The sequence below is a fragment of the Triturus cristatus genome, chromosome 2_2 (genome assembly GCF_964204655.1).
Source record: "Triturus cristatus chromosome 2_2, aTriCri1.1, whole genome shotgun sequence".
Classification (NCBI taxonomy): domain Eukaryota; kingdom Metazoa; phylum Chordata; class Amphibia; order Caudata; family Salamandridae; genus Triturus; species Triturus cristatus.
The window spans coordinates 410688431-410709869 of NC_140582.1; the positions used below are offsets into that span (position 1 = coordinate 410688431).

Sequence of the window (21439 nt, forward strand, 5' to 3'; positions counted from 1 at the left end):
CTTACATGAAGCAAGTTAACAAGTGCTTAGTGTATAATACTTGCATGATCACTATTTCCCTCTCAACACATACTCACATTCTCTAATGTAAACAAAAAACATGTCTTTGCTTTACAGAGGATATTCAATATCTCCCCAATATATATGCCTGCTTGACTATTCATGGATGCATTATCCTGCGAAGACTTGTTTATTAAGCAATACATAAATGAAAATCAAGAATATATTATAGTCTCATAATATTACAGGTGACTCTGAATATAATGATATACTGGGTCTGCTATTAAAAGTTAGACACCTACATTATTTAAGGTCACTCAAACCTGGACCAGTCCCCCGACAGTCATTTTTTACAAATTAAGCACTGCATAGTCTACAATATCCTGTATTAAAAAACGAAGTTCCAGTGCTCTGTTCAGGAGGCCACTGCAGCTTGCACCACACATTGCTCCTCTTGCCATGCTACCACTGATAGTAACAACACATCTCCTAACCCTCACACTCCGACAAGTGTGACATGCAGACCATTTCAGACCCCCAAAGCTATTAGAATGGCTTGAGTGGTAGGTAATAGTAATTTTTAGGTCTCGGCTGCGAAGGTTGCGCTTGCGCAGTCTCGCTCCGAGATTTAAGGTTTTTCAGAAGAGGGGCTTGAACCCGCCCCTCTTCTCCCCCTTCTCCATTGGCTGGCCTCTTAAATGCTGGTCAGCCATTGGAGAAGAGCTTTGTCTCTCCAAACAAGCCCCGTCGTTTTTGGATTCGGGGGTGTGTTTTTTCGCTTCTTTCTCGTTTTTTACTTCCTGCCCCTTTTACACGTGGTGGGCGCGTTTGTTTTTTTTTTTTTACCGTCGGAAGGTTCGTCCATTTTGTGCGTGGTCGGAACGGAGCGGGATGTGGGGTCGCCTCTTCCTTGCTGCAAGGCTGATCTCGGCGTTTCCTGGCTCGGCGTTTCAAGGCCCCTTTCAGGTAAAAGCACTCACTGATTTCTGAATAGTGAGTAAAAGCGTTAAGGTAACAATGTTGTTCCTGCTTGCATTTCACATGGTTCACGGGCGGCAGAGAAGTAACAGGACTCTGTCTCTTCCTTCTTACTGCCCAAGTGTGTAGAAATGAAAGAAGTCTCATAGACAGGTCTCGTAGTTGTAGTTTATTTCTTAGTTGTATCTTTACAGGTTCTTTTGTAAGTCTTTAAGTAAGCCCCACCAGGAGCAGCCTCCTGGCCACTCAGCCAGTCTTCCACAACTGCCACTCTACAAGTCCCAACATTCTCAACATTCTACATGACATCACATAGCTGGGGAGAACAGCAGGGCAAGGGAAATGCACTACATTAAAAGCAGATCACTACATATCTCCCCCTTTAAATATTATTAAAATGAATTAGCACACAATTCTATAAATGTAGTAAAAGAAGATAAACATCTAGCAAGAAATATACTGTAAATATAATAATAATATTAACAAAATGAAATAGCATACAATTCTATAAGCGTAGTAAAAGAAGATAAACATCTAGCAAGAAATATACTGTAAATATAATAATAAGTAAGAATAATCAAATAACAAGAAATATAGAATTCTATGTAAAGGGGGAATCCTCCTCCCTAAACAAATGGCAGGACCAGGGAATATTACATGCCCTCTACTGCATACACACTTCACCAACTGGATAGGGGGAATCCTCCTCCCTACACATATCGACCATTTTTTAACACAATGTAAAGGGGAATCCTCCTCCCTAAACAAATGGCAGGACCAGGGAATATTACATGCCCTCTACTGCATACACACTTCACCAACTGGACAGGGGAAACCTCCTCCCTATAGTGACTATTGCGCATAACTAAATAAAATAAGAATGTTGCTCATTGCGCACTTCAACCTTATGTAACAACTAGAGGTAACCATCAAACACACAGCAAAATCACAACAAAAAGGGTAACCAGATTGAAACACTAATGCTAGGCACAAATGAAAACTGTGTAGGGTAGAATCAGTGTAAAGGGTGTGCACTACCCACACTGTAGAATAAAATAGAGTGTGTGAAGACCAGCTCCAACACACAAAGACCCACACAAAACCAATCAAAGCCTAGTACCCTAAAAATATCAAGATGGAGAACCTCAACAAGTAACTATCTCACTTAATGAAAGTTGAATTACACTATAGAATTCAATCCAGTTCGCGCACTTTACTTCGTAGCGCGGAGCAATTACCAATCAAGCAAAAGGCACAAGAGTCCCATTGATGGGGTGACAGGGAAACCATCAATCAGCAACACATAAAATGGTGGCATTTACAGTACATACATTTGAAATTAACTGATAAATATAAGTTAAAAGTAAATCAGTCTCTTGGCTCGTTATGAAAAATAAACATGAATCCAGGCATATCCCCAGAAGCGTTAGGGGCTGCAGTTCATCTCCCATAGAGGCGCTACAGTCATGAAGTGAGATTATTGCGCTTTGCCATAAATAGATAATACCTTCAAGCGAACATTTCTCCCTTAGCAGACTCCAGAAATGAAATTCAAAGTTTCTATACACCGATTGTGTAAGCTTCAAGGTTATAAACTTATTAGTTCAGACAGGATCGTGGTTGGCAGAACAAAAAGTCGTGGTTGGCAAAACACAGAAGAAAACCAGTGTATACGTCGTGGTCTGAAGCAGGAAAGAAAACGGACCTTAAGATGGCGCCACGCACAGGAGACGTATGCCGGGTGGTTCTCGGCACGCTCGTGCTTTAAAACGTCTTAAAACAGCTTTGAAATCGGACATCACGAAGCACTCTGTTCATCAGGGAAGAAAACGTCATGAATGGCTTGAAACAGATCCGCGTGGCATTTTACTCAAGGTATGCTGCGCGTGCCAACTTTTAATTTTTTAAACGAAGCGCAACTGTCACCTTTACACATGGTAGGAACAACAAACACTGGCAAAAACGAGGCAGAAAATACTATTTCATCACCGTGTAACTCCCCACACTTGCAGCAGGCAAGATAACCGGCGAAAACCCATGGTGCCAGTATTCCAAAATTAAATCAGGTGCAGCGCTGGGATGAGTAGCTTTTTAAACTTTTGGTGCTGGCGTTAAACTAGCAAGTTTCTTCTTGGCAGTAAAAACACACATCAGGAAAACAGCTACTCCGTACTTCAGGCTATTTACTGTTTACACACTTTTGTTTAAGTTGCTGTAAGTTGCTGTCTCTCCAAATTATGGCAAACTAAGCCAACTCACTCACAAATAATTTACAGCTTGTTGCACAAGTTTCCATTTAAACTGGTACAAACACCTTAGCCTCATAAGTCTTAAGGGGTAACTCTCAGTTGCTTCACGTATTATTCACAGCTTGCCACAGTTCACTGGAAGCACCTTTACCGTGCGCAACCACCTCTTTCTAGAGCTCAGAACTCTAGGGCAAGCAGTGTAGGCCGGGGCTACTTTAGGATACATGAGCAATCACAGCGCTTCCTTGTTAATCAAATTGTGTCAGTGGTGTAGCCACAAAGCCAATCCTACAGCAAGGCAAAATATAACTCCATAAAATAATCACGAATGAGCCTTACAGTCACTGTCCACTTCGCACTGGAGGCAAAAAACTGAAGGTAGCAACAGGTTAACTTTCTCCTCAAAGCACTGTAGTTTTACACTCGTTGTACAATCAGTTTAATCAGTTAGCTTGCCAGTTGTCAGGGTTGGAACTTTCTTTCCTGCATTATTTAATTAACACTGGCTCTTGTCTCAGTTCATATTTAAATCAGTAAAACGCCATAACTTCTCTTCACCCTTATGATAATTAAATGAATCTGGCAACCTTAGTTTCTAGGGCGACCGATCTTGAGGTCACTGGTGGGGCTGGTGCCAGATAATTTTAATAGTTCAAAATAGTACCTTAGTTGTAGTTCCAAACTTTTTTTTTCACCTTTTCACGCGTAAATTCTTCTCCAAATCGTCGCCAATGTAGAAATGAAAGAAGTCTCATAGACTGGTCTCGTAGTTGTAGTTTATTTCTTAGTTGTATCTTTACAGGTTCTTTTGTAAGTCTTTAAGTAAGCCCCACCTGGAGCAGCCTCCTGGCCACTCAGCCCATCTTCCACAACTGCCACTCTACAAGTCCCAACATTCACAACATTCTACATGACATCACATAGCTGGGGAGAACAGCAGGGCAAGGGAAATGCACTACATTAAAAGCAGATCACTACATAGTGCAGTGTATTGGCTGCCGTAGTGATGTTTTATTCTCAAGGTCTCTCTGCCGCATGAACCGCTTCACTATTAAGGTCTCACGCTTCAGTGAGGCAGAAACTTGCGAGTGAAGTATCGCCCCGTACAGCATGGCAGCCTATGCAATATCCTGGTATCGCGCAGTTAGGCGCCGGCTGGGTCACGCATAATTGCATTCATTACGATCCTGCAGGCATAATATCTTGCATCTTCCGCTCGACGACGCAGCTGCACATTTAGCACCAGTGACTTCATGGCGACTCCTATGTCATACTGATCACTTTGCGGGTTTATGAAGGTCCTTCCAGTGATAAAAGTCACTCCATAAAATGGAGACCTTCAGACTGCTGATGTCTGCCTTCTCCTTCACATACATCTACTCTGTTCAACAGCCAGCTAATGAGTCTGGCATGAGGGTTGCAATTTACGCAGAAGCGGCCGGGACATGACATCATTACGTCCCTCCTCCGAGTCCGATTATCCGTTAGCATCACTGCATTGTGCAGACTTCGCATACCGAGACACAACATGGCCTGCAGTATTTTCATCATTTTTTAAACATCCTGCTTTTAAAAAATCCTAATTTGCAGCTTTCTTTATAATAAAAGCGTTTTATTTTGTGACCTCTCCTTCTTGATCTGGCACGTAAGAAAAAAATACTGATAATGCGATCTATATTCATATCCCTTTGATACTATCAGGTAGTAAGTTCTTGGAAAGTTGACCGACATGAAAAACTAAACCATGAAGACCTACTTCCTTGAGTCGAACCCATGATTGTCTAAGCAACATAATAACCTGTTGTGCCTCTGGTCTCTCCGTCCTCGTCACCAAACCCTGCGTCCCTAGAGGTCTCTGCGATTCCAGTGGTGGATGTGCCAGAGCAGATCAAGGACCCTGCCCTCAGAACATGGTCTGTGCAGATACCTGCAAGAGGCAAGCCACCAAGTCTTCAGAAGGGAACTCGGCTCCACCTCTGTGCTAATCTGTGATCACTGGCCCTTCAGCCCTTCACGAGTTCATTCATGTATTCTGTGATCCAGCATTTGAAATGGAAATACAGATGTGCAGGTACTCCTTGTCCTAGAGTACCTGCGTGCTGCTGAGAAGTGCCGGCATTAAAAGCATTGCAGAAGTGCTGAGAAGTGGTGATACTATCCTAAATTAAAGAAGTGCCTGATAATACCTGCCCACTTGAAATACTGCCCTCATTCCTCAATGACTCAACTCAACAAATGTACCTCAATATTGGGCTTCAATATTACCTGAGGGGGGTATTGTTTGAATGTGCATCAGTAGAGGAACGCCATTAAAAATGTTTTTGAATTGAGCTGCTGGTCTTACCTCCTTCCATCTTTTTATGACCCGACAACACACACACAGTCTCAATTCAGTTGGGAAGTTTAATTCCTTGTTTGAGACCCAGTGGGGCGGAAGCGCACTTATTCCCATAAAGCAGTGGTTACGTCCAAAGGCGCAATAGTGTTCATGGTGAAAGGAGAAGGGACTCTCAGTACCACTGCTGTGTTTCTGTATCCTCCCTCTCTTTCTGTCTAGCAGTTCTTCTCTTACTGAAAACCTTGACTTCAAGATGGGGATCTCACTCTCTTTCCTCTATTTTCTTTTATTTGCTCCCCTGTGAAATGGATCCAAAAAAGAAAATCATTTTTGCTGGAAATGTCGTATTTTAATTCTAAGGTGCAGCATCTGGAATAAAAGGTTAAAAATATGAAAAATAACTAAATAAAGTAAGACAGTGGTTGCAAACTGGCCAGATTGATTTTATTCACACCCAAACACATCAGCGCCACTTTTACAGAGTTTGCCAGTGAAGCGCTATTTTTTTTTCTTGTCTTTGTTTTCCCGGGGCTTGCAACTAGTGCACCAATCCTGGAGGCACTGCAAGGTGTGGATTGGAAAACAAAATGTGTACTGCGGCTCTGCGAACAACTGCTAACGTTTTGTAAGGGTATCAGCAATGGACATTGAAATGGGACCATTCAAGGCCCCTTTCAGGCAAAAGCACTCACTGATTTCTGAATAGTGAGTGTAAAAGCGTTAAGGTAACAATGTTGTTCCTGCTTGCATTTCACATGGTTTGCTAAATTTTGCATTCCCCTATGAGTGTTTGGTTTTTCCAGGATGATGTTACTTTTTTTGGTAGGTCGCATATTGCTCTTGTCTATTTCGTCATTTAAATTGAGCCTCATCCAGGTGTTTATAGCCTGCAGCAATTGGGTTGTAGTTGAAGGCAGTGTGAGTTTTTCTCAGTGGGACAGTATGGTGTTCAGTGGGGGAGACGATGTGACACTATGGCCAGAGCTGCTGAATTTGGAACTGGGGAACCAGGTTCAGCCTTAATAACCAGTCCACCAGACGAATCTGCTGAGAGAGCACAATCCCATGCTAGACCTTAGAAGGCTTCGCAAGACCTTAGAAGCACTGGTGTCTTAGCACCAGCAGGTGGACCCTAGCACTGGCAAGTCTGGGTTAACCTTCAAGGTTTGTCCACCACAATCCATACTGAAGTTCACCTCCAGTCTTGCTAGCAGGCCTATGAAGCAGCACAGCCAAGAACAACAGTGACTCTGTCACTTAGGTCACTGGACCCTTGAGAAGGGCCAGCTCTAGGGTAGTGCAACCGGTGAGACCGGGCGCTGACTTTGGGTGGAAACATTATGTTTGCAAGTAAATTAAGGTTTTAAAAGCGTTTACTGCCTCCTTCCTGGCCTCCAGCAATTTTCAGCAACAATAAAAATGTCATGATGACTCTGGTGTTTAATGTTCTTCCTAGGGAGAGATCAGAGTTTTGTCTAGTGGAAGTTTTGACTCCTGGAAAGGTAGCACATAGGGTTAATGTGCCTGCAGCAAAGAACATGTACCATGCAGATCACAAAGTGCACATAATGTAAATAGGTCAGTGGGCTACTGCGTGTGTGAGTGTAGGTGGCTCTGTGGGTGGTTCTATTTGTGTGTGGGTTGCTCTATGTGAGTGGCTCTGTGGGTGGCTCTGAGTTTGTGGGTGGCTTTGTGTGTGTGGGTGCAAATGCAATTGGTCTCGCATTTGAGAGTGATTAAGCTATTGACATTGTAAATAACAATGCTGTTTTTTTAAATGTTTTAAAAACAAAAACATAACCAAAAATAATGTCATGAGCAATTCCAATAGCTCTTACTTAAACAATGCCGAGACCATTGCATTGTAAATGCTTGTTAATTTATATATTAAATTAATAATTACCTGTTGTTGTGGTCTCCTATAAATTGGCAAGACAGTGCCATCCTTTGGCAAACTGTCACAAGCGCCGGTGTTGACAATTAAGTACTGGAGCCGAGCACAAGAAACCACCAGTTCAAATTAAGCACTGAGAATCTGCCTCTAACAAAGTGCAAAGCGATACCAAAGAGGATGATGGACGGAGCATTTGAGCAAATCAAACATTCAACCCCAGTCAACTGATCTGGGTTTAATCCATCATCATTCTTTAGCTCACTCCACCACCCCAGTTCAGACATGGCCATATGCAAATCAGTCTGACCCTGTGCCTCATGGGAACAGTCCAGCCTGAACTGCCAAGCCATGTCTTCCCTGGATCGGAAACAAGCATCCTGGGACCGGTTTCGGGTTCATAACCCTCATCAGCCAGGCTATCTTGAATCCAATGGCAAAGTGAGCAAGGGACCCACGTCTGGGCATACCCTGCCAACTTAGGGTGAACAAAGCGATACCAAAGGGGATGATGGATGGAGCGTTTGAGCAAATCAAACACTCACCCCCAGTCAACTGATCTGGGTTTAATCCATTATCATTCTTTAGCTCACTCCACCACCCCAGTTCAGACATGGCCATATGCAAATCAGACTGACCCTGTGCCTCATGGGAACAGTCCAGCCCGAACTGCCAAGCCATGTCTTCCCTGCACCAGAAACAAGCATCCTGAGACCGGTTTCGGGTTCATAACCCTCATCAGCCAGGCTTTCTTGAATCCAGTGGCAAAGTGAGCAAGGGACCGACGTCTGGGCATACCCTACCAACTTAGGGAAAACAAAGCGATACCAAAGGGGATGATGGACGGAGCGTTTGAGCAAATCAAACACTCACCCCCTGTCAACTGATCTGGGTTTAATCCATCATCATTCTTTAGCTCACTCCACCACCCCAGTTCAGATATGGCCATATGCAAATCAGTCTGACCCTGTGCCTCATGGGAACAGTCCAGCCCGATCTGCCAAGCCATGTCTTCCCTGGACTGGAAACAAGCATCCTGGAACCGGTTTCGGGTTCGTAACCCTCATCAGCCAGGCTATCTTGAATCCAGTGGCAAAGTGAGGAAGAGACCCACGTCTGGGCATACCCTGCCAACTTAGGGCGAACAAAGCAATACCAAAGGGGATGATGGACGGAGCGTTTGAGCAAATCAAACATTCACCCCCAGTCAACTGATCTGGGTTTAATCCATCATCATTCTTTAGCTCACTCCACCACCCCAGTTCAGACATGGCCATATGCAAATCAGCCTGACCCTGAGCCTCATGGGAACAGTCCAGCCTGAACTGCCAAGCCAAGTCTTCCCTGGACCGGAAACAAGCATCCTGGGACCGGTTTCGGGTTCATAACCCTCATCAGCCAGGCTATCTTGAATCCAGTGGCAAAGTGAGGAAGGGACCCACGTCTGGGCATACCCTGCCAACTTAGGGCGAACAAAGCGATACCAAAGGGGATGATGGACGGAGCGTTTGAGCAAATCAAACATTCACCCCCAGTCAACTGATCTGGGTTCAATCCATCATCATTATTTAGCTCACTCCACCACCCCAGTTCAGACATGGCCATAGGCAAATCAGTCTGACCCTGTGCCTCATGGGAACAGTGCAGCCCGAACTGCCAAGCCAAGTCTACCCTGGACCTGAAAAAAGCATCCTGGGACCGGTTTCGTGTTCATAACCCTCATCAGCTAGGCTATCTTGAATCCAGTGGCAAAGTGAGCAAGGGACCCACGTTTGGGCATACCCTGCCAACTTAGGGCGAACAAAGCGATACCTCCTTGTTCATGCCTGATCTCCAAGTTGAGAATATTTGTGGTCTTTGGTCCTCTGGTTGCCAAATCAGATTTCTTAATTAGAAGACTATTTCACAATCTTTCTTCAGTGCTGTATTCTGGAATTTCCCACTGCAGCTTATTAGAAGCATCTTTGGTTACTTGCACTTTGCAAAATGAATGGAAGTGTTTCATTTAAAACATTCCTGGAGTAATTTCTTTGTTCCCTTCCTTCCCTGTTTTCAAATTCCTGGTGGCGTATTCCTTCTTTATACAAATATTTCTGCTTGCTCTCAATTGACCTGATTCACAAAGACTGGTGTGTAAGTGTGACCTACTCCTGTAGCACTCCTGACGTAATAATTTCACAGGTTAGCCAGTATTCCTGGCGTATTCCTGGTTTACATTTGAAATTGATGAGTACATGAGTAAGTAACAGCAACATGTCTGTGAATCGAGCCCAAGGGTTTTATTGCATGTGTTTTATATTGTAGATAACCCAAAGTCAACACACCTGGTTGTCACTAAAGACGTGTTCCAAATAAAACACATGGTTGGCACAATTGACCTTCTGGAAATAGTTAATGCATTTCTGTGTATGATCCTGTTGTGAGCTTTACATTTTTTTCATTGTTTAACTCCTTGTTATTTCAGTTGTTATATTCTTGCAACTCTCCCCCCACATCCCTAACAGGAAGCCTTCCACTTTTTCCACACAACTAAAAGGTGACAAAAGGTGATCTTTTGTTTACCTCTGTGAGGATACCCATGCAGTAGCATTATACATTTTATGTTTAAAAGTGTTTGACCTCTCTTTCCCTTAGTATCACAGGACAATTTCTTATAGCAGCAAATTAAACTTGAGACAGGATTATTTAGGCAGCTTATTAGGTGAAGGTGTACACCTAAAATCTTTCAAATGCATTCACCTATTTCATGTGAAGGATAGCCATTTTACCCTCTCATCCGAAAAGAGTATGCGCTAAGACAAAATACAAATTAATAATTTGCCTGATTGATTGATTAAGAACCACATACATACATTTTTTTTTAAAGCCTGTATTTTTTGCAAATTCATGTCTAATTAATTGATACTTGGGCACACTATTTGAAGACCTTACAGACACTGAAGTTCGAAAATAACACGGAGTGTAATATCCAGCTTGAGATGTTTAAGCTCCTTAACACTTTCATAACTATTCTTACATTTTCCCCTTCAGAAACCAAAGTAGTATTTTGCCTCCTGATTTTGTCACTAAACTGTGAACACTTGTGCTAGAAAGTCATCCATTTGGCCTGTTCACCTCCATGTTGTTCTGAATAACACTGGTGGTAACTGACTCTTACTGTACCCTGGGGTCTGCTAACGACGTTCATGGCCAGTGCTATGTTTTAAAAAGGTACATATAATAGGGTACACATACAATTGGTAAAGACAGACCCCATAAGTCCCTAGTAGATAATAGGGCCCGGGGTGTGCAATCCACCTATAACTCCCTAGTAAATAATTGGGCATGGAGGTTTCGAGGCACAGCAAAGTTTCTCCACTTACATGTGTGCACTGCTGTGTGTCTGGTGTCCTGTTAAAGGCAGCCCTGCCTTGCAGCCTGCCTTTAAAAGTAAATTCTCACAATGGGTATTGGCAGACCTTATAAGACACTAGCATATAATAGGACTAGGGGGTTCAAGCTGCCTATAAGCCCCTAGTATATAACAGGGCATGGACGTTTAGAGACCCAGCAGATTTTCTGCACAGGCATGTGTACACTGCTGAGAGCCAGCTGTCATTGACTGAATTTAAATGAAATTGAATGCACATTTGACTTTGATGATATGGGCACTTAGAAAGTGATACTTTGCCTTATCTTTTTACATATTAGGCACCCCAAGGTCTCCCCTAGGTGTCCCAGGGGTGGGGCCATGTAACTATAGGCAGGATCCTTCTAAAAGATGTTTTATATGCCCTGGTGAGGGAACATCTGGCCATTTAACCTTTCCCCGCTGTAGGTACTTAGCCCCATAGGCTAACATTGCAATATTTCATGTAAGGATAACTATTGCTAGGGAAGGAGTAAATAAAAATCCTCAAGAACTTAAAAGATTGGTGTTGATGAATTCAACAACTTGCCACTGTTGAATTTGTCATAACTAATATAGAACAGAAGTTATAAGACTTTCTTGTCTGTGAACCAAAACCCAGCCTTCTAGCAGTCTCTCCTGATTAGTCAGCGCTAATAGGCTTAGCCAGTTTGCTTCGATTAGACGATAAGTGGCCAGGTTGGAGCAGAGGTTATCTGATGGAAGTTCTGCAGAAGCCAGCTCTTACTCCTCTGGAGAGAATTCATCCATATTGGATTTTGGAAGTGCAGTGCTTTGTGGGACAAGAAGAGGTCCCACTTTGGAGGAAGTTGTCATGCTTTTAGGTGGCATCCAGCATCTCATTGGACACAGGTGCCCCTCTGCTTGTCACCCCAGACCACTGAATGAATATGTGAGAGCTTCATAGTCTCTCGTATCTACTGCCTGAAACTACAAGGAGAAGGACTGCCCTGCTCAAATCTGTATTTGCACACAAAGACCTGCACGTGGACTGACTGCACATGTGGCACAATCTGGTACTTCAGCCCTGGGGACTGTACCTTGCTTCAAGAAGGATTGAGGAGTGGACTGCTTGCAAGCTACAGGTTAACAGAGCCCAACCGCATCATCTCCACCAAGTGTCCCTATCCTGGAGTGCGTCCAGAGGACTTCTAAGGATTTGTCAAGGAGCATTGTGGGAATTGTAGTCCAGACATCCCAGAGACAATCTAGGAGATTCCATACCTTTGGATCTGTGTTTTGGACACTTAGGGGCCAATTCACAGAACTAATCTGAGACGAAATCCTAAACTTACTACTTTTGGTATTCACAGAAGGCATTTAGTAGTAGTAAAGTTAGGATTTTGTCTTACGTTTGACTTAAGACAGACTTAAGACAAACTTAAGACAAACTTACAACAGACTTAAGACAGACTTAAGACAGACTTACTACTACTAAATGCCTTCTGTGAATACCAAAAGTAGTAAGTGAATTATTGGGTTTGGTGTTTTACTTATTTGGTGTATTTGTGTTTTTAAATGCTTTTTCTCCTGTCTCCTAAGTTAGGCCTGACTGCTCGCTGGCAGATTCCAATGGTTGAGCAAGGGACTAATTTATTGAGAGCTTTACTGGACTGTACACTGCATTAGTGGCCTTATTGGTAGTGGTAGGTGCGTAATTAACCAACTTTCCAACAACTTGCATGAGCTATATGTGCATAAATTAATCACAAAGAGAAGACAAGTTCCTGAATCTGACATCAAGAATCCTGTCATTGGTTGAGCTGTGATTTTTTCCTACACCATACCTTGTTTGAAGGGCAGTTATTTCTGTGTTGTACAGGTGACATACTCATAAGAGCACATATTTTGCTCTTCACAATCATAAATGCCTGGTTGTAAGCATAAAGCAATATTAAAAAAAAAAAAAAATGAAAGATTGCAGTGAAGGAATCTTTCATCATACATATAAAGACCATACATAAATCATATTTTTTGCATGCGCAATTATGTGGCTTTTATATAGAATATCTTGATTTGTAGATGTACTTCGGAGTAGCACAATACTTCAGAAATGTAAAGAATAACTTTGGTAGATCACTTGCATGATGGGAATAACATACCAATCCACCTGTGCTACAAATCTAAGTACAGAAGTGATGGGTCAGTCTAGTTGAAGTTTCCTCTACTGTAATATACCCCTTTGTAATAGCCTTGATTTTCGACAGGTTATTAAAAAAAAAATTGTTTCACATTACCTGCCCAGAAGGGAAGTATGTTAGCCATCGTTCTATGTGAGTAGCATACCAGCCAGGCACCAGGCATCTCTTTTGTAGACTTTTTAACTCTGAAGGGGCGTGATGGCTGGCTGTTATCACTTCGTAGAAAGTGAACTTGAGAGCAGCAGGGTCCTCATGCGATCGCTGGTGCTACAAGAAAAGAGGAGGTGTTCTGTTGCTATTTCTTGCATAGAAATTGAGATACAAGTGAGAAAGCAGCCACTTAAATTGCATGCACTATAGAGGGCCAGGAAATCTGTTAACATCAAAGATGGTGGATGGAATGAGAAGAAATCCAGTAGTTAGTATGTTAGAATGGCGGTATTTTCTGAACTTTGAATGAAAATAGCACTATTTTGGGTCAACATGAAGTCCTTCTTCTAGCATGAATAGTTATCAAGACATGATTTAAGATTCAAAGATCATTTGAGATGCTGAGCAGTTTCTTTTTTTATACATTGGTCATCTTTATAGGAAAATGTAGGATTCAAAAAACATTTGTGATGCCGAACGGTATTTTGCTAATGGACTGACCATCTTTATAACAAAATGTGATCACAGCCTAAAAGAAGGAAAGAGGGATGGACCATAAGCATTAACAGTGTCATGAGAGGTGATAGGGAAGACTTTTCCCACCAAACACAAGCAAAGAATTGAATTCAATTGGCATGACAGCTGGTGTTGTGTGCACCTAAAGCATACAGGGGGGGGGGGGGGGGCAAATTATCGAAAATTGAAATCGTATAAAAACAGGACAATTTCATTTTACATTATTTTAGTCCTTCTCTACAATGGAGTGGAGCAAACATAGTCTGCTTAAGTCTATTTATAGAAAGCTGTTTGCATCAAAGCAGAAATGGAGGACGGGTCATGGAACCACGAGTAGATATACAGACCACACCTGTTGCTTATAAGCTAAGTGGGCAATACAGTGAGTGCAGAAAAGAATCACATCCCATGAATGGCATTTTATGAGAAAAATATATGAAAAAAATTAATTTGTCTGGTTATGCACTATTTTGTTACTTATATAATAAAATGCAACAGACAGATTTTGCCAATGCTGTAATTCAATTTTTCACATTTAGAAAGTAGAATAATTTTATGATCTGCCTTTCCTAGGGCCTAAGTTAGAGTTTGGCAGATGGATTACACGGCGAAAAACATGACACACATCCTAACCACCTTATTACAAAAACAATACTTCCGATGTCACTTGTAATAAGGTGACGGCATATCCGGCACATTTTCATGGAGTAGTGGTCTGCCAAACTCTATATCAGGCCTCAAGTATGTAAACGCAGAGAAACATTGTGAAATCGGTTTGCTTCATGTATTGCCATGGTGTTGTAATTTAGAGGAGGTTCCTTTTGCTCTCTTTTAGATCACACGAGGAACAAAAATGGTTAAAAGGAATTAGGCCTGTTTTGTTTTAAAAAAAGAGCAACATTTCTGAACTCCATTCACTGTAAAAAAAAATATACTACTCTTTACCCACAGTAGTCTTAACTCAAGCTATTAAAATAGGCTTTATTCAAGTCACTCAGGAGTAAGAAACGTTTGATTGCTGAGTGCCTCACTGATGAATGTACATACCTGCCAACTCACATGGTGCCACCGTGTGTCACACGATTTTGGCTCCTTTCACACGATCACTCAGTGAGGAACCGAAATCACACAGTGGCAGCGAGAACGAGCTGAAAACCATTGTAAACAGTGGTTTTCAGAGGCTGTAAGCAGCCCATGCGCATTAAAAGGTGTAAAAACACCCCAGGACATCGCCAACAGCCTGGATGGTCATTTTTAGGTCTCGCCTGACCCAGCGCATGTGCTGGTCTGGCGAGACTTTTTGAGAGGGCTCCAAAAAGTGGTACCAGGCCAGCCAAGAGTTACAGTGCGTGTGCGCGGGCACGCGTGCAGCGCTTGACCGCGATTACTTTCACTTTCGCGGCCGCAAGGTCGCTTTGAGGTTTGATCGCGATCACTTTCGCGGCCGCACGGCCGCTTGGCATAGCCAATAGGTTTTGCTTTTGGGACCTTATAAGTATTTAGTTATGCAACTGTTGCATGGCTAAACACTTATAAGGTCCCAAAGGCGAGACCTATTGGCTATGCCAATGCTTTTTTTTATTGGGAGGGGGTGGGGGGCTTGTTGAGGGGCAGAGTACCTCTTGGATAGTTCTCTGCACCAGACCGTGCCACTCCACAGCCTCGCCCCCTCCCAGGTATGGCAGGTATGGATGTAAGATGCGATTAGCTATTATAACACAGGCGATTAGGAACACATTCACATTTTTAAAGAAAAATGATAACGGGAACATAGAAATAAATGGATTTACTTAGTGCGGTGAAAGTGAATGGGAGTAACTGTTAACACAGTTCCTTGGGCATTCAAAGGACGCCAGCTGCAAAAGGTAAACAAGTAAGATGCAATAACAAAGTATGTCTAATGGACTTTGCAGAGCGACATTGGCCTAAAGATTTCCCTCTCGTGAGTGCACATGGTTAATCCTGTAGAACAAAGTTACTGTTAGGGCCAGATTACAAGTTCTGGTCAGATTCCAGGTGTTTGGAATTTCCAACACAGTATAATATCTCGACAAAGAGTTCCTACGATTACAACTTAAACACAGAATGGGAACTAACTTTGCCACCCTGCTTTTTCCTGCTGGAATTCTGCATGGAATTTCCGATTTCTTGGGAAATATTGCAGATATTTGCCACTGCTGGTAGCACATTGCGAATGTCTGTGAGGGCTCCTGTGCGGGATAGGGGAAGGGCCCTGACTAAGGGTTCAGCAGGGTTTTGTGAATGGGACTGGATGATAGGCATTCTGAAAGCAATTGACCATCCAGAATTTCTGGCGGGTAAAATCAGGTCCAGTGTTCCTGTGCCTGGGATATCCATAATTATGTGAAGTGAAAATCCACACAGGAATTTTGCTCAGCACAATGGGTAATCAGGCCATAGCTTTTTTGGGGGGAGCAAATAACTCGCAGGATGGGCCTCAAAACTTCATCCAGTAAGGGCTCCACAAAGTGAGATAGCAGGCTAGGTTGTCACAGCAAAAGAGAAAAACCAGGCAGGAAAATCTGCAGGTGGTGCAAAGCGCTCATCAGGGGTAAATGCTGGCAGCAACAGCTTTGTATGGTTTTGCTGATTTTACTTCCTTGCTTTTCATTTTGTGGAAGTCAGGTTTACTGTCACTAACTGTCATGGCCTGCAGTGTGAGGGGACAATGATCTTGGATGGACTTGTGAGAAAAAGTCAGTCAACATTTCTTCAGACTGTGAGTGCTGCACATCAGGCAGGGATCTCAGTCAAAGTCTCTCACTTTTCCAGTGTGCAGACATGCAGAAGGTTAAGGTAAATGGTAAACAGGCTCTCAAGATCTCAAGAGTGTTTGTGGGAGTTCAAACTCTATTCTCCTTGGGAATCCGGCGCTATCAGTTCACATAAACACCCAAGAACTTGATGGCGTAAACAACAGAGAGGCAGACAAAGCCGCAGGCAGAGCTCCCCTCCAGTCACGTGCTGTATTAGGTAGTTAAGTCCAAGATGGACACTGGCACCACGAAGAACACATCTTTTCTTCTTCTTTTTCTAGGAATCGGGAAATTCTTTAGGATCCAGAATTGCCACCAGGTATGCGAATTTTAAGAGGGTAAATGTTTTTTTTGGAAGAAAGGGTTCTGCTGGTCTTCCTCAGTTACCTCCACTAAAAGGGGAAAAGGAAATGGCTTGGAGACTAGGGAGAGGCCCTCAGATGTGCATGAAACCATCAGGGCACCTTTAGATCATTTGAGGGTAACGATAGCAAGGGCAGGGTACTGATGGTTAATTCGCTGTGGCCAATCCAGCGACTGCAGTAACATATGGACCCATCCAATCAAGTCTAAAACAGGTACAGCCATGTGTAGGAGAGCTGTTAGAGCCAGCTGAATATTCATCTATTTTTTTACTAGGTTTATTTATTAACTCTACGCAACCTACAAAAGAGTTGGCAGTTTTATAAATAACATTAATTACATTAGAGTTCATTACAATTGATAATTCTGTTTCCAAATATAGCCAAGAATCCTTCTGTGAAGAGGGTTTCTGTAGATCTTCATGATCCTAAATAGAGCACCGCAATATCCTTTTTACGACCACCTTATACAATTCAAAGATTGTCATTTAAATGTTTTGGACTCAGGCAGCCTCTGTCTATAGTTGTCCCACTATGAAATCCACAAAAGGTGGCTGTGTGCTCTCAACGTCAAATGAGAGGGTCAATAATTGTGATAGTTGTGATGGTCTTCAAAACGTTATACACCGAAACAATATTCAAGACAATATATGACAATTGTAACTATTCAAACATACAAAGTTCTTCAAACATGGCACAGATTGAGCCATTTTGACCCACAATATGCTTTTGGAGAGTGTGTGGCAAGGATACCTTTTCCCATTTCCCATTTCCTCAGACTTTGGTTAGGTTTTGCGAGGACTGAAATGCCCTATAAATACAACTGGAAAACATCTCTGAAACGTTTTTGGTAGGCGAACTGTTATACATGTCAATGAAGCATTTTGTAAGTAGCAGAATTCCTTTAAAATTAAGGGGCATATTTACAAGGAGCTTGAGCCGCGTCATTTTGTTTGGCACAGCGGCAGTGCTGTCATTGCTCCATATTTACACTGGGATGCATCTAGGCTTATGCGTCACTTTTCATCAGCCCGCTGCGTTTTTTCCCTTCATTGTAATCGGCAGTGCAACCTTAGTTGTAATATATGCAAGGGAGGCGTTCCTCCCTAAAATCCCCTGTAAAACTGATGCAGTAGTATTTTTGGCTTTTTTAACGGGAGGAAGACCGCTGAGCTTGAGATGCGTCAAAATTCCGACGCCTCTAAAACTCAGGCATAGGAATTACGCATTGACTGTTTCAGAGGAATTTGACCCACTGAAGTGATTTGAAACAGTGTAATCTGCAATCAAGTCACATGCCCTCAACAGGTAAGTGCACACATAAGGTAGGTAACACAGTAAATCACACATTACATTCCATTAATTACTTATGTTGCACATACGTAGGAATAGTGGTACACATAAGTACACGTTGTCCACTTGTATGTGTGACATCCAGGACCAATGTAATACAGTGGAAGGTGAGTTTTTCACATTTTGACACTCTATTACATTGGTCCCCATACCGTAGGCACTTGTGTCAATCAAAACGGACGCATCGCCTCTGTTTTTTGATGCATTGCTGTAGTTGAGTCTGTTTTATAACCAAATACAGCAATGCGCCACTTTCGGATTGGAAGCCTTTCGGCATCCTTTCCATGCATAAGTCAAAATTTCTGATGCATTCTTGGGACCTTGCACCATGAAGCTCCGCATTGCAAATACGGCTCATCCATGGGGCGTAAGGATTTTTTCACGGAGGCGCAAGAAATGCTGACGCGTTGCTGCTTTGGCGCCTCAATGCATCCTTTCTTGGTAATATGCCGCTAAGTGCCATTCTTTGACCTGAGTGGTTATGACTTGTGGCTGTGTGTATAAGTCTTACTTGGTACCAGGAGTAGGCGCGATCCGATGGGTCAATGAGGATGGTGATGACCTTTGCCTTTGGTATGAGAGCCGCTACTCGCTTTGGAGCATCTTCTGAATGGAAATAGTTGGCGCTCTTCTCAAACAGGAAGTCAGTGGTAACATTGGAAGGAATGGGAAAGAAATCCATGTACCTGGAACGAGACATTATATTGAAAACCTTTAAATCATATACTTGTAAACCATGTATTTGTTTTTGCAGTTAATATATAGCTCTTCGCTTCCTCACAGGCAGCATACAACACATTGGGTGGTGTGCTATATTGACGTTGAAGTATTAGTATCAAAGGGCGAGTGAAGATGTATGAGAACTAGTCCATATCCCCTAGGTAATTATGTTTTATCAATGAGAACTAGTCTGTCAAGACGTGGTGAAGAAACTCAAAGCTGTGTGTTCTTGCCAGAAGGAAGAAATCTTCTTTCTTAATGAAGCCCTCACCCACCAACCTAGTTAGTGGCATGCTTCATCATCGGGCCCACCTGGTGACACCGAGTGTGTCCCTGGTGTGCTACAACGCATGTACTACAGCGGAGTGGGTATACTTGCTGAGTGTGCGGTGTGGGTGGATTGAAAGTGAGATTTAAAAACTGTCCAGTGGTCCCAAGAGATTAGTTTTAATGATTGGGCCTCTGGCAGTATTAAAATGCAAGGCAGCGGATGTAGGTGGAGTTATATTTAGGAAATTTCTGCATCCTGTGAGTGGTCTACGTGTTTCAGCCAGGCCTTTTATATAAACTGGCTTTCCTCAGGACCTAGAAACGTGAAGTGTGCGATCTATATTCACTCTAGTGTATAGGTCAAAGTATGTGTAGCACACGCTCAGGTGCTCTATGTGTGAGTAGGCAGTTCCTTCTCAAAGCATTCGATAGCGATTAGCTATGAGTGCCCCATGAGATTCCGGCAGAGGTACTGGCATACGTGCATGCCCAGATCCGAAGCAGCGACAAGAGGTGTTTCTACAGGTCCTGGGCATGCACGTATGCCAGTACCTCTGCCGGAATCCCATGGGATACTCGTAGCTAATCGCTATTGAATGCTTTGAGAAGGAACTGCCTTCTCACACATAGAGCACCTTAGCGTGTGCTACACATACTTTGACCTATACCCTAGAGTGAGTGTAGATCGCACACTTCATGTTTCTAGGTCCTGAGGAAAGCCAGTTTATATAAAAGGCCTGGCTGAAACATGTAGACCACACACAGGATGCAGGAGTTTCCTAAATACAACTCCACCTACATCCGCTGCCTTGCATTTTAATACTGCCAGAGGCCCAATCATTAAAACTAATCTCTTGGGACCACTGGACAGTTTTTAAATCTCACTTTCACACCACCCACACTCAGCAAGTATACCCACTCCGCTGTCGTACAGGCGTTGTAGCACACCAGGGACACACTCGGTGTCACAAGGTGGGCCCGATGATGAAGCATGCCACCAACTAGGTTGGTGGGTGAGGGCTTCATTAGGAAAGAAGATTTCTTCCTTCTGGCAAGAACACACAGCTTTGCGTTTCTTCACCATGTCTTGACAGACTATATTGACGTTGACCAGAACAGGAGGGGCACACATCCTCATCCAAAGTCTAAATGTGATATGTGCCAGTGTCGCTCACTAATTCATTGGGTACAGAATGTTAAATACTTCAGTGAATAAAGACTCCATGTACTGGGATAAGTGCCACACTCTTGTCTCTTGTCACATTGATGTAGCAGAACCTGGTATGGGCCATCTCACTGGCTTATAAGAAGATAATTAATCTTGACATATTTATCGAGATCAACACCAAAGCCATTCTGATATCCGTTTCAGGCAGAGCGCATTGTAATCACTAAGAGGTACATTCATTTTAACTTTTACATATCACTCTGGTAGCCCTCAAGCACATTGGAGTTAGGCTCTGCCTGATGTTCCTGTCACTGTAATCGAGACAGACCCAGGATTGTAGAGGTTTTCTCTCTTTACCTAGGGCTTTGGACAAGGATGATGTCAGCAGCTGTGATGGGGTTCACCCTCCTGACTCCATCAAACTTTCAGGAAGGACACATTGCCTAGCTGGAAAACTGTGGCTTCTCGCCTGACTGTGCGCTAGTTATGTGGCAGTGCCCTTCATCTGGACATGGAAAAGGGTCCTACACGTCTTCTCTTGCACACTGGCCAAAAAAGGCAGATGTCTTGCTCACAGGTTTAGAGTGTTTAGATGCCCAGTCAGTCTAAATAGGGAGGATGGGACATCCACTGTGTTTTTGATGGGTGTCAGCTCAGACACACTCTAAATCAGGCTTGGCCTACAGACATGCTCTCGCTCTCAACTTTAAAGAAGACGTGTAAACATTTTATTGATTTATTGGTCAGATTTTTCAATTTCTACTTGCCAGAAATAACACAAATGCTATTTCAATGTTTATTTTGCTTTACCTGAGATACTACTGTGTTTGTACACCCCTATGTCTGTGTCCTTCTAACAAGAAGCTATGCACATCTGGCCACACTTTTATGCCTGGGAATTGTCAAACCACACTGAAAAATTGGTCATATTGAGTAATCTCTGAGCATTTAACAACAACTGGATTTTCTAAAATGGTGGTCGCCAAGGACCCAAATCAGGTAAAGTGAAAGAATAGAAGTTGGTTGGTAATTAGTATTTTAGAAGTGGCACTTATATAAATTGTGTGTCTTACACGCGATACCAGAGGGTTGCGGGATAGAAACAGTGGCTTTCTTT

General features: G+C 42.9%; 1 protein-coding gene across 1 annotated transcript in view; it reads right to left on the reverse strand.

Annotated features, from left to right (window-relative positions):
• The window catches only part of LOC146862305 (bifunctional heparan sulfate N-deacetylase/N-sulfotransferase 3), a 534449-nt gene that overhangs the window by 50305 nt on the left and 462705 nt on the right, over positions 1 to 21439 (reverse strand). Inside the window, exons 10-11 of the mRNA XM_085641499.1 lie at positions 18676 to 18850; positions 13103 to 13273 (exon numbers count right to left, since the gene is read on the reverse strand). Coding sequence (XP_085497625.1) covers positions 13103 to 13273; positions 18676 to 18850 — 346 coding nt within the window. The remainder of the gene's footprint in view (positions 1 to 13102; positions 13274 to 18675; positions 18851 to 21439) is intronic.